The sequence below is a fragment of the Tachypleus tridentatus genome, chromosome 7 (genome assembly GCF_004210375.1).
Source record: "Tachypleus tridentatus isolate NWPU-2018 chromosome 7, ASM421037v1, whole genome shotgun sequence".
NCBI classification, from domain to species: domain Eukaryota; kingdom Metazoa; phylum Arthropoda; class Merostomata; order Xiphosura; family Limulidae; genus Tachypleus; species Tachypleus tridentatus.
Window position 1 is genome coordinate 144,172,008 of NC_134831.1, and position 14,428 is coordinate 144,186,435.

General features: G+C 31.5%; 1 protein-coding gene across 6 annotated transcripts in view; it reads right to left on the reverse strand.

Moving 5' to 3' along the window:
* LOC143256806 (katanin p80 WD40 repeat-containing subunit B1-like) overlaps positions 1-14,428 on the reverse strand; it is a 75,510-nt gene that overhangs the window by 6,854 nt on the left and 54,228 nt on the right. For all 6 annotated transcript variants that reach the window (XM_076514504.1, XM_076514499.1, XM_076514500.1 and 3 more), the window contains 9 exons: positions 13,145-13,216; positions 12,491-12,641; positions 12,169-12,293; positions 11,498-11,551; positions 10,639-10,772; positions 8,899-8,946; positions 6,206-6,747; positions 1,877-2,047; positions 815-891 (listed from right to left, as the gene is read on the reverse strand). In XM_076514504.1, coding sequence (XP_076370619.1) covers positions 815-891; positions 1,877-2,047; positions 6,206-6,747; positions 8,899-8,946; positions 10,639-10,772; positions 11,498-11,551; positions 12,169-12,293; positions 12,491-12,641; positions 13,145-13,216 — 1,374 coding nt within the window. The remainder of the gene's footprint in view (positions 1-814; positions 892-1,876; positions 2,048-6,205; positions 6,748-8,898; positions 8,947-10,638; positions 10,773-11,497; positions 11,552-12,168; positions 12,294-12,490; positions 12,642-13,144; positions 13,217-14,428) is intronic.

Genomic DNA, 14,428 nt, shown 5'->3' on the forward strand with positions numbered 1-14,428 from the left:
GATGTAGCATTCAATACATTCTATATTTTAACTATCTCTGCATCTCCACATTTAGTCCATCCACTATAAATCTAACACAAAGATCCTAGCATGATACAAGTCTGTACATGTAATTACAACTTTACTGTAGTGATATTAAGGAAAACAAAATGCACATTTAAACATTTAAAACTTAATGATGTTAAATATGGCAATAATCACAATCCTGATGTAATAGCACCACACAGATAATTTAATTTATAGCTAAATACCAGCTTCTTTAATACAAAGAGATTCAGAACCTCCAATAAAAACCACTTTTTAAACCTTTGATACAAGAGTTTGAAGTCATCAGTGAAATGAAATACATATAATGACATTAATCAAATTGTTCATATTAAATAAGTACTGGTGTCCTTTTCAACATGACAACCAGAGGTTTCTTTAAATACTAGAAATCTGTTTAGTGAACATGGTTATGGAAAGAATAATAAAGTTGTTTGGCATTATGTTCAACTCCTTAAAAATTAAGAACTAAATACAATAACATAAAAACATCCAATATAAACTAATTAATTACCCAGTAGATGAAAGTATTTCAAAAGCAAGCTAAATGATGAGATCAAGTTTGAAAACTACAAGTGCATGCTTAGCTCTCAGAGGTAAAGATATTCAGAACATACACTTTTAAAACGTACTTGTTACAGTGGTGACACTAGAATGTACAAATAGCAGTCTACTAAACCCTTCATGTGAGCACTCAGAATGTCTATTAAAATTTGAAACTTTATGTCTTCAAAATATTCAGAGAATCCCTTAACAATTGAGTACTTACGCCCTTAGAGAGATGATATTCAGTATGTCCACTATAAGAGCCATATCATTCATGTTGATTGCAGCATCTATTGCAGTCTAAATGCAATAAAAAAATAAAAAGGTTATCACTCATAGAATTTCAAGAGGATATTTTTTCTTGTTGATGGCAAAAACAATTCAAAGTTTTCTTGATCATAACAGGGCTAAATATGTTCTAAGTTCAAACTTATCATGATGTTAAAACATTGACACCAGAAATTCTCAATACAAAAGTGATGTTTTTATGCATAAAACAACACTTCAACCATACTTCTCTTTCACACATGCTTTCTATATAAGTGTTATAATTTAAATTTCTCCACTCAGGTAAAAAAAAAATCATTCCAAATTTTGAACCTTGCACTTGTTAGAATATTTGGTTGTTAAAAATTAGTAGATAAGTATCTTTTGCAAATCATAGTAAGGTTATTTTTTTTTCTGTTACATGATCTAGCACCAAAAACTTTAACACCTTTCATTCTTTAGCCATTGATGGTATTAACAAACTTGAACAAGAATATAAAACCAATAACAGAAACACTGCATCATGCAAAATAACAATGCATTCAAAACAGTAAGTCTAGTGTGCAATGTTAGTTCTATAAAACTGGGATTTAGAAAACTTAAACTAGTACTAAATAAAAGTAACTCTTTTTAGATTATTGATTAGTATGAAAAAGAGCTAAAACTTATTACTATCTATCACTTTAATAGTAATATAGTGAAAACCTTCAAACTTAGCCTGTTTATTTAAAAATTGATTTATAGTTAACATCACTTCGTAGGATTTGCCAGCATGTACAAGCATATTAATGTACAGATACTAATTATAAAAGGATTTAATTGAGGTTTCAAAAGATAATAATCTGGATACTGTGAAGTGCATTTTTAAACAAATACATTTACATTTTCAACATTAAGTATTAGATTATCCCCAGATATTACTTCTCATACTTCAAACTCTCAAGAGTTTTTTTTAATGGCAAGTTTACCTTGTATTTCACATTACCTACCATCAAGCATGTGCAGAATTAAAACATACCTGTGGTTCTTTTGTAGTCCATTGAGCTAAAACAATTAGAAGATTTTTGCGTCGATGTTGGAAAACTGTAATTACTGACTGGTGGCCCTTGAAGATAGAAGACATGGCTTCTGCCTCTGACATTTCTGGATGAGGTTGACCTCCAATTCGAAGACTATTCTGTAAGTGTCTCTTTATATGGAGAAAGCATTAGGATAAAGGTTTTTACAAGATGAAAATTTGAATTTAAAACAGAAATATGATTTCCAGCAGAGAAACAAAAGGTAATAACTCAATAGCATTGTTGAAATTGAACTCCTCTTTGATAAAACCATAAGGCCTTGTTGTACAGTCATGTGAAAAAGTTAGGACACCCTGTGAAAGACTGTGTATTTTTGTAACATTTTTGGATATATAGATATTTAATCTCAATTTTAACAATACTAAGAGATTATAGGAATATAACGAAACAATTAAAATTGAAGAAAAGACTTTTCAAGATATTCTGTAAATGTAATTCTACAAAAATGCATATTCTAACTGAGGAAAAATTTAGGACACCCCCCATTTATTCCCACTTGAAATGGCTCAACTCGCACACAGGTGTATCACACCAGGTAAACATGATTAGAAGATCGTCACTCAGCATTTTGAATGAGGCTTGCCCTATTTAAACCTCAGACATTTAGTTTGGTGTGCTCTTGATTGTTGAAGTGAGAGTGAGCACCATGGTGAGAGCAGAAGAGCTGTCTGAGGCCTTCAGAAAGAAAATTGTAGCAGCTTATGAGTCTGGTAAGGGATTTAAAAAGATCCCCAAATATTTTGAAATCAGCCATTTCACTGTCCAGAAAATAGTCAACAAGTGAAGGGCTTTCAAAACAACTGCCAACATGCCCAGGTCTTGTCATCTAAGCAAGTTCACCCCGAGAGCAGACCACAAGATGCTAAAAGAGGTCTCCAAACACCCTAACATGTCATCATGGGACCTACAGCAGGCTCTGGCTACTGTTGAAGTGCAAGTGCATGCCTCTACAATCAGAAAGAGACTGCACAAGTTTAACTTGCATGGGAGGCATGCATGGAGAAAACCTTTGCTATCTAAGAGAAACATCAAGGCTGGACAGAAGTTTGCCAGAGAGAATGTAGACAAAGACCAGGACTTCTGGAATAATGTTCTTTAAACAGATGAGCCCAAATTTGAATTATTTGGACACCAGAACAGAGGACATGTTTGGCGTAAACCAAATACAGCATTCCAGGAAAAGAACTTCATACCAACTGTGAAGCATGGAGGTGGAAGTGTCATGGTTTGGGGCTGCTTTGCTGCAGCAGGACCTGTACAGCTCACAATCATAGAATCCACCATGAATTCTACTGTGTATCAGAGGGTGCTTGAGGATCATGCGAGACCATCTGTACAAAAATTAAAGCTGAAGCGGAACTGGACCCTGCAACATGACAATGACCCAAAACATACCAGAAAATTCACCAGAAACTGGCTGAAAACTAAGAAATAGAGAATTCTGGAATGGCTGAGTCAAAGCCCAGATCTTAATCCCATTGAGATGCTGTGGGGTGACTTGAAATGGGCTGTACATGCAAAAAATTCCTCAAACATCTCACAGCTGAAAGAATTCTGCATTGAGGAGTAGGGCAAACTTTCTTCAGACTGATATCAGAAACTGATAAATGGCTACAAGAAGCGTCTCACTGCAGTTATTTCAGCCAAAGGGGGTAACACTAGCTGTTAGGGGGTAGGGTGTCCTAACTTTTTCCTCAGTTAGAATGTGCATTTTTGTAGAATTACATTTACAGAATATCTTGAAAAGTCTTTTCTTCAGTTTTAATTGTTTAGTTATATTCCTATAATCTTCAGTATTGTTAAAATTGATATTGAATATCTATATATCCAAAAATGTTACAAAAATACACAGGCTTTCATAGGGTGTCCTAACTTTTTCACATGATTGTAGCTACTTAGAACTGCCAAAAAAGTAGACATAAGCTGTAAATAACTTCAAACTTATGTCTCAAGTGCATTTAAAATATTTTAAATGTTGGTTAATATGAATAATTATTGCAGATAATCATTAAAGAATTCATAGGAGTAAACAGGAATTTATGACCCCATAACCTTTTTTAATCATATTCTTTTAAACTATTTAGGCACCAAGTTGCTTGTAGGTTCATGACTGTTGTTCAGAGGGTTCCTAATTGCAAATAAAAATACCATCAGTATTGTAGTTAAACTGACTAATTACTTTTCTAGTTTTCAGTATACTTCATACAAAAAATTAGTAATTTCACTAAATTATTTTTGTCAGTTCCTTTCACTGAGTGTTGTAACAAGCAAAGAGGTAAAATTGTTCAATATAATGCATCATGTGAACTCTAGTGTTAATGAATGGTATAAAAACAAATCACTAATTTGAAGATTAAAGGCCAAAACCAGATCCTTTCAGAAAACACAATGGAAAAGAAATTTTAAAATAAAATGGCATGGACTTCTTAATCTCTGTCAATTTTCTTCTAAGATAATAGTTAATATTAATGTAACATATTTAATACATTAATATCACTGTTTGTAAAAATTAACATCTAACTAGTATAAACGAGTTAAAAAAATAAATGATGGGAGGATGCAATAAATTCCTTTAATATTTCACATAAATTTAAGAAAAATAGTTTAGTTTAAAAATCTCATGTTGAGAAAAAAAAATGTTGATTAAAATCTGTTTGTTGTTATAATCACAAACTTTCAATTAATATCAATAATCAAGATCCACTTCAATGTACACACAACTGAAGTGATTCCTGAATATGCAATAAATTTATGTAATTCTGTAATAATAGTTACAAAACATTTAAGAACATTTTCAAAGTTATTTCCATTAAAAAAGAGAGAAAATATAGAGCATAAATAATTTTTAACTTTCCAAACAGTTCTAGAAATGAATTGTACTGTATTACAATAGTTTATTGAGCAATGCAAATGTACAAAGTGCTAACCCAACAAGAAATCGTTGTCAGCATGTAATTATTTTATGAATTTGGCAGTTGTTTAAGAAAAATCTACAATCATTGTATTTATAAAACACAAAATCTAACTGAAAACTTCAAATGTGGTATTTCATTTATCAACTGCTATTATCACCAGTCTTATAATCAAGGAAGTTGATTACTGCACAATTGTTATTGCTGGTAAAAGTATGCATTTCACTACCCTTTAAAATAGTTATGTTAAAAATTTAATTGAACTACTTTATTATCAATGTATGTGAATAAATCTCGTATCTAAATGTAGTTAGTATATTAAATTTTAATATTATACAGGCCTTACTTTCCTAGAAAGAAAATATTTGAAGAAAAGTAAATATTACAATTTTAATTATAACACAACACATGTTCACTCTGAACTGCAGAAGTTAGATGGTCTTTCCTCCCCTTATTTGAGATTCTGAGTTTAAATCAAAGTTGCAAGTTTATACTATACATACATATTGCTAAGAATGAATCTAGTCTTATAGTCTCCAGTTACTTTATTTTACTTAGGTATAACCCACAAAATCAAACCAAGTCATCTAATTCTCTTCTTTGATGCTTGCTACTATATTCTTCATAGCCAATAGGAAGAGAAGACTGTAATTCACCCATTCTTATAACAGATTTAGAAATAATTAACATCCAGATTTAAATCTGATATTGCTAAGTCTAGCTTAACCTGCCAAGAGATTTATTTTAATGCATTCATGGATTTATTAGAAAGTCAGTTAAATTATAACACATTTTAGTTAGAGGACATTCTATGCTTTGCATCTGTTATTATTTTATACCTAAATAGAATACTAGAAATAAATAAAAATCAACTCAAGTAAATCACAGACCCAAGTAAGGAACAAGTTTTTTTTTTTAAATCATATTTTTTATATATTGCTATAAAAGTAATCAAAATGTAAACCTCAGAATCTTAGCAGGTTAAATAGAAAAACAGGCATCTATACAATTAATTTGTGTTTTGCTATAAAACACTGCAACTTAAGCTATGCATTCACCAGGTGATTTTTAACTTGTTATGCAGGCTAAATAGTTAAACCAGTTTCAAAAAGAAATAAAACAGTAAAATTACATAAAACTTGATGTAAACTGTTACAATTTTAGAGTGGATTGTTAGAATAGAAGTCCTAGTCAAAAATAATCAAGTGAGTTGTTATTCTAGAAAAGATATCTTGGAGAATTAATTAAAAAATTATTTTGGTTACAAAAAGAAAATTCATAAAGAATTAAGAAGGGAAGAACAAAACAGAAGTAAATAATAGAGCAGTATAAGGTAATTTTAACTATGTAACTCACAGGCAGGAAATCTTCTAGCTCTAGTCCCACAGGATGGTCCCGTTGAGCTGGTATAAAGTCTACATAATTTCCTATACCTCTTTGTGGTTGATTGTCTGGGAATAAAGTGTTAAAATCTGAAAAGCCAGAAGTGGTTCCATATGTCTGCTCAGGAAAGATTACTGTTTTTCTTGGTTGGACATCTTTCTCAGGTACTATAGGTACAGGTCTAACTATGGATACAGAGGAGGGTTCTGAATTCCACACGGTTTTGCTCACTATGTTCATGGGTTTTTTCAATGGTTGAACATGATTTGTTAATGATGTATTTATAGAATGCTGCAGAGGGCTATGGTTTAAAGAACTGAAGTCTGTAATTTTGGTGTATGTTGTATTCAGACCAGGAGAAGACAAAGTGCTACTAATTAAAGTGGAAGTAGATACGTTTTCACACCTTTCTACAATGGGACTGAAAGAATTCTCTGGCAGTGGTGTGAGAGTAGGTGTAGTCTTTTCTGGAGGTTTGATTATTTCAAACTTTGAGCTACTGTTACTAAGAATATCTATAATAAACAGAAAGTAAAACTCTCTGAATCAACAAAATACACAAGTTACAAAATATTGCCAAGTTTGTGAAACTATAATCATTTAACATTTTAAGAGTAAAATATATTTTTATTTTCTTCAGATACATATGAAATGCTTAATGAAATCTTAAAAATAAAAATAATTAAAAATATTTTGTCATTATTTTTAAAGATAATTTCTGTAAAAACATTAGGTATAACATAAGGGAACTATTACAAGAATAATGAATATCAAATATTTTTTACATAATAAAATAAAAACAGAAAAATATATATAAATAAAAAAGAACGTATAGTTCATCAGTGTTACAATGCCTAATCTGAAGCATTAGAACATTCATTATGAAAAACAATTCTTTAATTGTAAGCAGGAGGTTAAATTTTTCTCAGAAAAAAATATCAAGTGCAAATAGCTTAAAATTAATTATGTATATTCATATTCTTCCCCAATAAAAATGTCTGTTTATATGTACTTTATTATTTTTAAGACAACTGGTTAGTCTGGAAATATATCATACTAAAAAAAAGAAACAGATTTAAGTTTATCTACAACAGATAAAGTAGCTTTGAAAGGAACTGGACTGGACTGGATGACACAATTACTACATTATTTTGACCACAAATTTGGGAAATCTAGAAAAGTTCTTGAAGTTATGCAATGTTAATATTTTCCTAAGCTGTAAATGTTATTTCTGACAGATATTCATCTCTTTACTCAGAAAAGCTATCTTCCTCACACATCTGTGCAAGAGTTTTGTATGCCATTAATTGTGAGGAAACTCCCATCCAATTTCATGTGTTTAACATAAACTGTGCTAGTACAGGATGACAATCGTGCAGTAACAGTCCTCCATTGATACGAGGGAAACACAACCTACATGCACTGTAACATCATTCTTTCTCATAGCAAGATAAAAAAATGTTTATTGGAAGTGGGGAAGATGAGCTGAAATGTTCTTGTAGAAGTATTTATCAAAAATATATTTGCAAATTATAAAAAGATTAACTTTTGAGACAATATTTCACCTTTTCACACAGAAAAGACAGAATCCCACATTGAAATGGTAGAGGAGCCAGTGCTTCCTTCAGAAAGCACCAAAAGCCAAAAGGGAAGCCCACTGATTGTGACATCTGATGACACAGGCTCTTTAGAAGCACACCCATGGGAGACCACATCTTATCTCAACTGAGGGACACTTTTCACTGGAAATGTATATTTTTTTAGGGGAAAGGGGAAAGAAGCAAATAAGCAGGAATAGGCAGAATCAGAACATGACCATCTCAGTACTTGTACACAAGCAGTTGGCTAACCAACATGTGTAGCTGGAACACTATCAGACCATACCAGGTGTGCTCACCCATCTTTAGTGAGCAGACTCTTGATGTAGAAGGAGGGCACAAGTGATATGTACTATGGTGTTGAAGAGATGACCCACACTACACTGACAGTGCCACTATCTCTCCACTACTAACCATTATTGTGCTATGCCCAACCAGCAAGGATCCTCTATGGCTCCTAAAATAACTACAAACTGATAAGTGGCAAGGGTCTCTCATGCACTACTTGAAGAAGAGGAGGGAGATATAATTCACATTGAGAAGTATATAAAAAGTGTCCAGACCCCTCATCAGACCACCAACTATATAGGTCTTTTAATGGAGTACAATAGGCTACCATAAAATCCTACTTTTAAAAGCTAGCAAGAAAGAGCCAAAGATTTAGGCAAAACACTTTCTTTGTTATGAAAAGGGTAGTCTAGATAAGAAAGTTAAGTAAATATGTATATCATATACAGTCAAGTAGTCTTGCAGAAGATGCCTTTCCTTTCTGTGAAAGTGAGTTATCATATCAGAACTTAAATTTTTTAAGTTTAAAAAAATCTTTAAAAATTCAATATCCTTCATATTTATACCATGTTTGGTTACAAGTCTTCAATAGTAAGTTCTGAAATTAACAGCAATTCCTCTTAAAAATAAAACCAACCATGTATATCAAAGCAATATATAATAGAAACATCTGTACCAATAAATATGTTTAAATTTGTGTGTTCAAAAGGCATAAAAATCATTAGTTTCAAACATCCAGTTTAAATTAAAAAATGAAGAGAAAGAAATGATCTTCAGTACCTTCTGGTGGAGCTTGAAAAGGTTTTGTTTTGGGAGGAGTTCGACTTACTGTCAAATAAATAAACATTAAAACATTCAGTTGAGTATTTTAGCCAGTGTGTGTGTGTGTGTACAATTATACATTTGCACTGAAAAAGGTGCATCTAATTCTTTTAAACATTTTTTTTAATCCAATGACAATAAAATATATATAATAGATCAGAGAAGTTTTGTAAAATATATGTGCATAACTGTGTTTAAAAACATACAGCATTTCAAAATGATCACTGAAACTAGTTATGAAAAACTTTTAAAGCATAATTTAAAAAGTAATTATACATTGAACCTATCTAAAGAAGAATGTTGTGCAGCTATCACTAATACTGCTAAATAAACTCACTAGCATATTTTCTTACACAAAACGTTTTTCTGGAAAAAATTCATAAACTTTCAACATACATAAAGGGTTAAGATTATAAAGTTTTAAAACCAAGCATATTTAATATATGTACTAATATTCATAAGGTAATGATAATAAACCCTTATGACCACTGGTTCTACTTTTGACAAAAAAGTCCTCCATAATTTGTGATAAGAGTAACAGTATATTTTATTTATACCAATTTTTGTCGAATGAGCATTTGTTCCTTCCTCTTTCATAGTAGAAATTGAAAACTTTGTTTTGAATTTCACACAAAGCTACTTGAGGGCTATCTGTGCTAGCTGTCCCTAATTTAGCAGTGTAAGACTAGAGGGAAGGCAGCTAGTCATCACCACCCACTGCCAACTCTTGGGCTACTCTTTTACCAACGAATAGTGGGATTGACCGTCACATTACAACACCCCCATGGCTGAAAGGCAAGCATGTTTGGCATAAAGGGGATGCAAACCCGCGACCCTCAGATTACGAGTCACATGCCTTAACATGCTTGGCCATGGCGGGCCTTATAGAAATTGAAAACAACAGTATAAATTATTAAAAAACGTTATGAACCTGAATAATAAGCATGATATTCTGTGTCAAATTTACTATTTTTTTAACCCTACATAAATGATTTAGTGACAGTAGAAGAGTGTACATATGTATACACACAGAAAAACATGTATACACACTTTAATACAAACTTATGGGTGTAAATTTTGACAGTTAAAAAAAACAAAGAAAAGGCTGTATCTTGAGATTTTTGTTAAAACTAAAAACTATGTAATCTATTCATGAATTCTGATATTACACATACACACAAAAAGGTTGACATTTAAAACTATTTGACCTAATGGATAAAAGTAGTTGATAGAAGTTAGTCATGATATTGCTGTTTAACTGTAAGTGAACTGGTTCAATGCATTGTAGAAGGAATATTGACTATAATTCCATATATACTGTGCAACTGTACTAAATATGTTGTACACAAAAAAATCAGATGTGTTACAGATGTATTTGTACTCAAGATATGTCTGTGAATTGACAATGTAATTGTCTCAGAAATCTGATAAGTCAAGAGTGTAAAGTGATGTTCATATGAAAAATACTGCATTTGCATAATTCCCACAATTTTTAAAAGGAATATACAGTTTGTTTCAGTATCCCTGTACACTGTCATTAAATTATCAATGTAGGGGTAAAATAAATAGTTGATATCCTTGACATGAAATACATAATAGGTTAAACTGGCACTGTAAAATTTTGTAGCAGGTGCATTTTGACCTCACCCATGCATAATAAGTTTGTATTCTAGACACCCAAGAAAGCCCACTACTCACTCTCTCTGGCTGGATGAAAAATTTCATTGTAGTAACTAGGTTCCTTTATATCGGCACATGACTGAGGATCATCACCAAAGTCAGAATGAGAAATAAGGTTATCCAAGTCTTCACCCGTCACTACCTGCAGTGACCTGAAAATGTGTACACTGTCTGTAAAACTACCTATGTGAATCCAGTTCTTTTTCACAAAAATTCCAGTTTAGATTAATTTCTCAACATCTGTTATTTATTCAAAAGGTTTAAGCATGACTACATTTTAAACAGCTTGCTTTTTTCTTTTGGTTTAAAATTTCAACAAAATTCTTTAGAATCTTCTAGTTTTCAGCATAGCTTAGATACTTTTAAGACAAAACAAAACTAAAAGCTCTCTGAACATGTGAAATTATTGTGCTTAAAAGTAAAAACATACACAATTTTCTTATTTTTTACAAGTTCCACACTATCAACGAAAGTGTTCAAAGACAAACGAGCTTTCTTTAACAAAGTTGGGGAAAATATGTACAACACACAGAGTAAGTTAACAAATGGGGTCGTATTTCAGTTGTAACTTTAAAATGAATCACAGTTTAAAATGCTTCAAGTTATTCATGAACCAAAGTGGACTTTAAAGGAGACACTGAAGTTTTGCTGATCAAGAGCCAAAGGAAAGTTGGAGAGTTGTTAACTGACGATGACCTGATACTATGAGTGAAAACTTTGTTACCTTAAAATCATAACTTCCCTCCTATAAAAGTTGCTGTTACTGTATGTTTGAGTTAATTAGTAGTAAGTTCCTCATCAAATATTTATTAAATACAATATTTGAAATTATGTAAGAACAGCAACAACAACCATTTAGAAAATTTCAATAACTTACATAGTCTGATCACCTGCTGTTTGCCCTTTAATGAAATTCTTTCTAATGTGGTTGCTATAAATAAAATGAAACAAACATTTGGAGATGCAAATTAAAAATTGAACAAACAAAAACAAGTTTTTTGTTGTTTTTAGAGAATGACTTAATGTTCTTGGAAAAAAATTGGTATTAAACTGTATCTAAATACAGGTAAACATAAAAGAAACTGAGTATAAATTACACAATTAGGTATCTACCTTGCAACTGATAATTAACTGTATGATAGAGAAAATCCTTTCATCCATATTTATGAAAATAATTCTTCCACCTATCTGACATTGGCAGAAGAAAAATAAGAATGCTTCAAACATATAATTTGGTTATAGTTATTATAGAAGATCAATAAAAACACTTAAACCTTCTTCAATTACTATGAGATACTTAGAGTGCAATTGTTTTAGGAATTGCTCATGTACAAACCTTTAGCAAAGTATTTCCAATGCATTTGAAATGAAAATGTTATCCAAAATCCAAAAGAAATATTTAAAATTACTGTACTTATCTGAAATTAGTGTACACTAATAGAGAGCTATGAAAGTATTTCCATATCTAATTATCAGTAAAGTTTTATAACTCTGATAGAAATGAAGGTGCAAATAAATCTATAATTCACAAAGCCATTAAAATCTTACCCAGGTGAAGTATTGTGTGGTGTACAAGATTTAGTTGGACTAACTGGAGCAGTTCCAAATGGTTGTACCCTTTTCAAGTCTACTACATAGACACTCACATTTGTAAAGGAAAATGCTCCTGCAATCTAAAAACAACAACCAGAATTAAAAACCTCTTGTTTCAATCACAAAATCAAAATCATTTTCTTTATTAAGATGTTGAATAAAAACTAAAATTCTGAAAGCTAAACTTTTGTGTGTGTGTGTGTGTGTGTGTGTGTGTGTGTGTGTGTGTGTGTGTGTGAGAGAGAGAGAGAGAGATGTTTTCTACATATATCCTCACCAGCTGATTCTGAGATATTGAAATATCTGCAACTTTTCCCCATCCCATCACCAGGGTGTCAAAAGTACGGAATGGTTCCCAGCCATACACTTTTAACATGTCTTGAGCTCCACCAAAAACACATTCCCCATCAGGATTGAAGTATATACAACTAGTTAATTGGAAAAATAACAGAATTTTTCATCCAGGTATTTGTTTATCATTTCTGATAAAAGAGAATAAATGTTTTTAATATCTTGCAACTGGCAAAAATGCAAATAAACTAAAATTATGGAAATAAATGCAAATCAGGATGTTCAACTTTAAAACAGTTCATTAAAATAATATTTTACTATTAAAAATAAAAGAAAGTATAAATAACCAAATGTTGAAACTGATTTATAATATAAAATGCTACTACAGTTAAAAATGAATTGTTAATCCTAACACTATTTCCCAAGAAAATTTCAGATAACCAAGTTAAATATATTTGAATTATATACACATTAGTTACATTTTGGAAAAAGTTTCTATATATTTCTAAAGAAAAGAAAAGATAGATGAGCAATGGTCAAAGAGCAAGTAACCCTTAAGTCAACCTCTAATGCCCACATACAGTAAACAGCACTTTTGGATAATAAAATACTCACTCTTACCAAATGATTCAATACTTGCCTTATAGGACCACAGTCTCCATCACTTAGTGAAACTTGTTGGAAATTCTCCAAATCCCAAAACCTAATTGATCTATAAATAAAAACAAATTTATTACATATAGCTGTCATTTACACATGAGTAGCCTGTAAGCAAGCTTAGTCACAATTTATGAAAAAGTTGTATTCTTAGCTTCTAAATCTTAAAAGGGGTTTATTAATAAAATTTCTAGTTAGTGCTACCTCTCTAGAAACTGTTACTTGGTTTTCATAGTGTCTTAAAAAAATAAGGCATTATCAAAGTGAGATAATATTTTAATTCAACAAATTAGTATTCAAAACAGTGACATATTAACTTTTGCACTGCATCTTAAATTTATAAGATCACACAATAATAGTCAACCACAATTACATGTAATGTAATATGCAAATATTGTGGCTTAATCCTTTCAAAACTTATAAAATGAATACATTCTATGAGAATAGGATCTATTAACACTGCTGTGGATAACACTCAAATCTGTCTTTTGATAGTAACTCATAGTGCATATGTTAGTTCTGTCTGTATGTTTTTGGTGCAAAGAACAATTCTTGAATACTTTTTCAGAACATTTGTTGTTTGTTTTTCACTTTTGCGCACAGCTACACAAGCGCTATCTGCACTAGCCGTCCCTAATTTAGCAGTGTAAGACTAGAGGAAAGGCAACTAGTCATCCCCACTCATTGCCAACTCTTGAGCTACTCTTCTACCAGTGAATAGTGGGATTGACCGTCACATTATAACACCCCCATGGCTGAAAGGGCAAACACATTTGGTGTGACAGGAAGTCGAACATGAGACTCTCAGATTACGAGTTGAACGCCTTAACCACCAGACCATGTCAGGCCAACATTCGTTGTGCTGGATTAGGTAGAGGTGATGTACTTGAATATGAACACAGTTCCAACCTAGTTCTCGGTCAGAAATAATTTTTCTTGGAATCACCTTCATCTTCAATGTAGTCAGATTTATTCTGTTTTTTATTAGTAACTAGAGAAGATGGCTAGAGTTTGTAACTAGATTTATCAAGAATTCTAACATTGCTTTCATATGCCCTCTTTTCCATTTACCATCAGTGCTGCTGTTATAATCTTTAACCTTCTGGTCAAGTTTAACTTGTTGATGCTCTGCAAACAAGTTCTCAGAATTTCCTGTATTGCAGACCTAACATTTATCTGTGATTTTCAGTTTTACCCTAGAGAAATATGTCACTTACTAAAGTCATACAGTTAAAAACAAGTTACAAATAATGATGATAATAGAAAT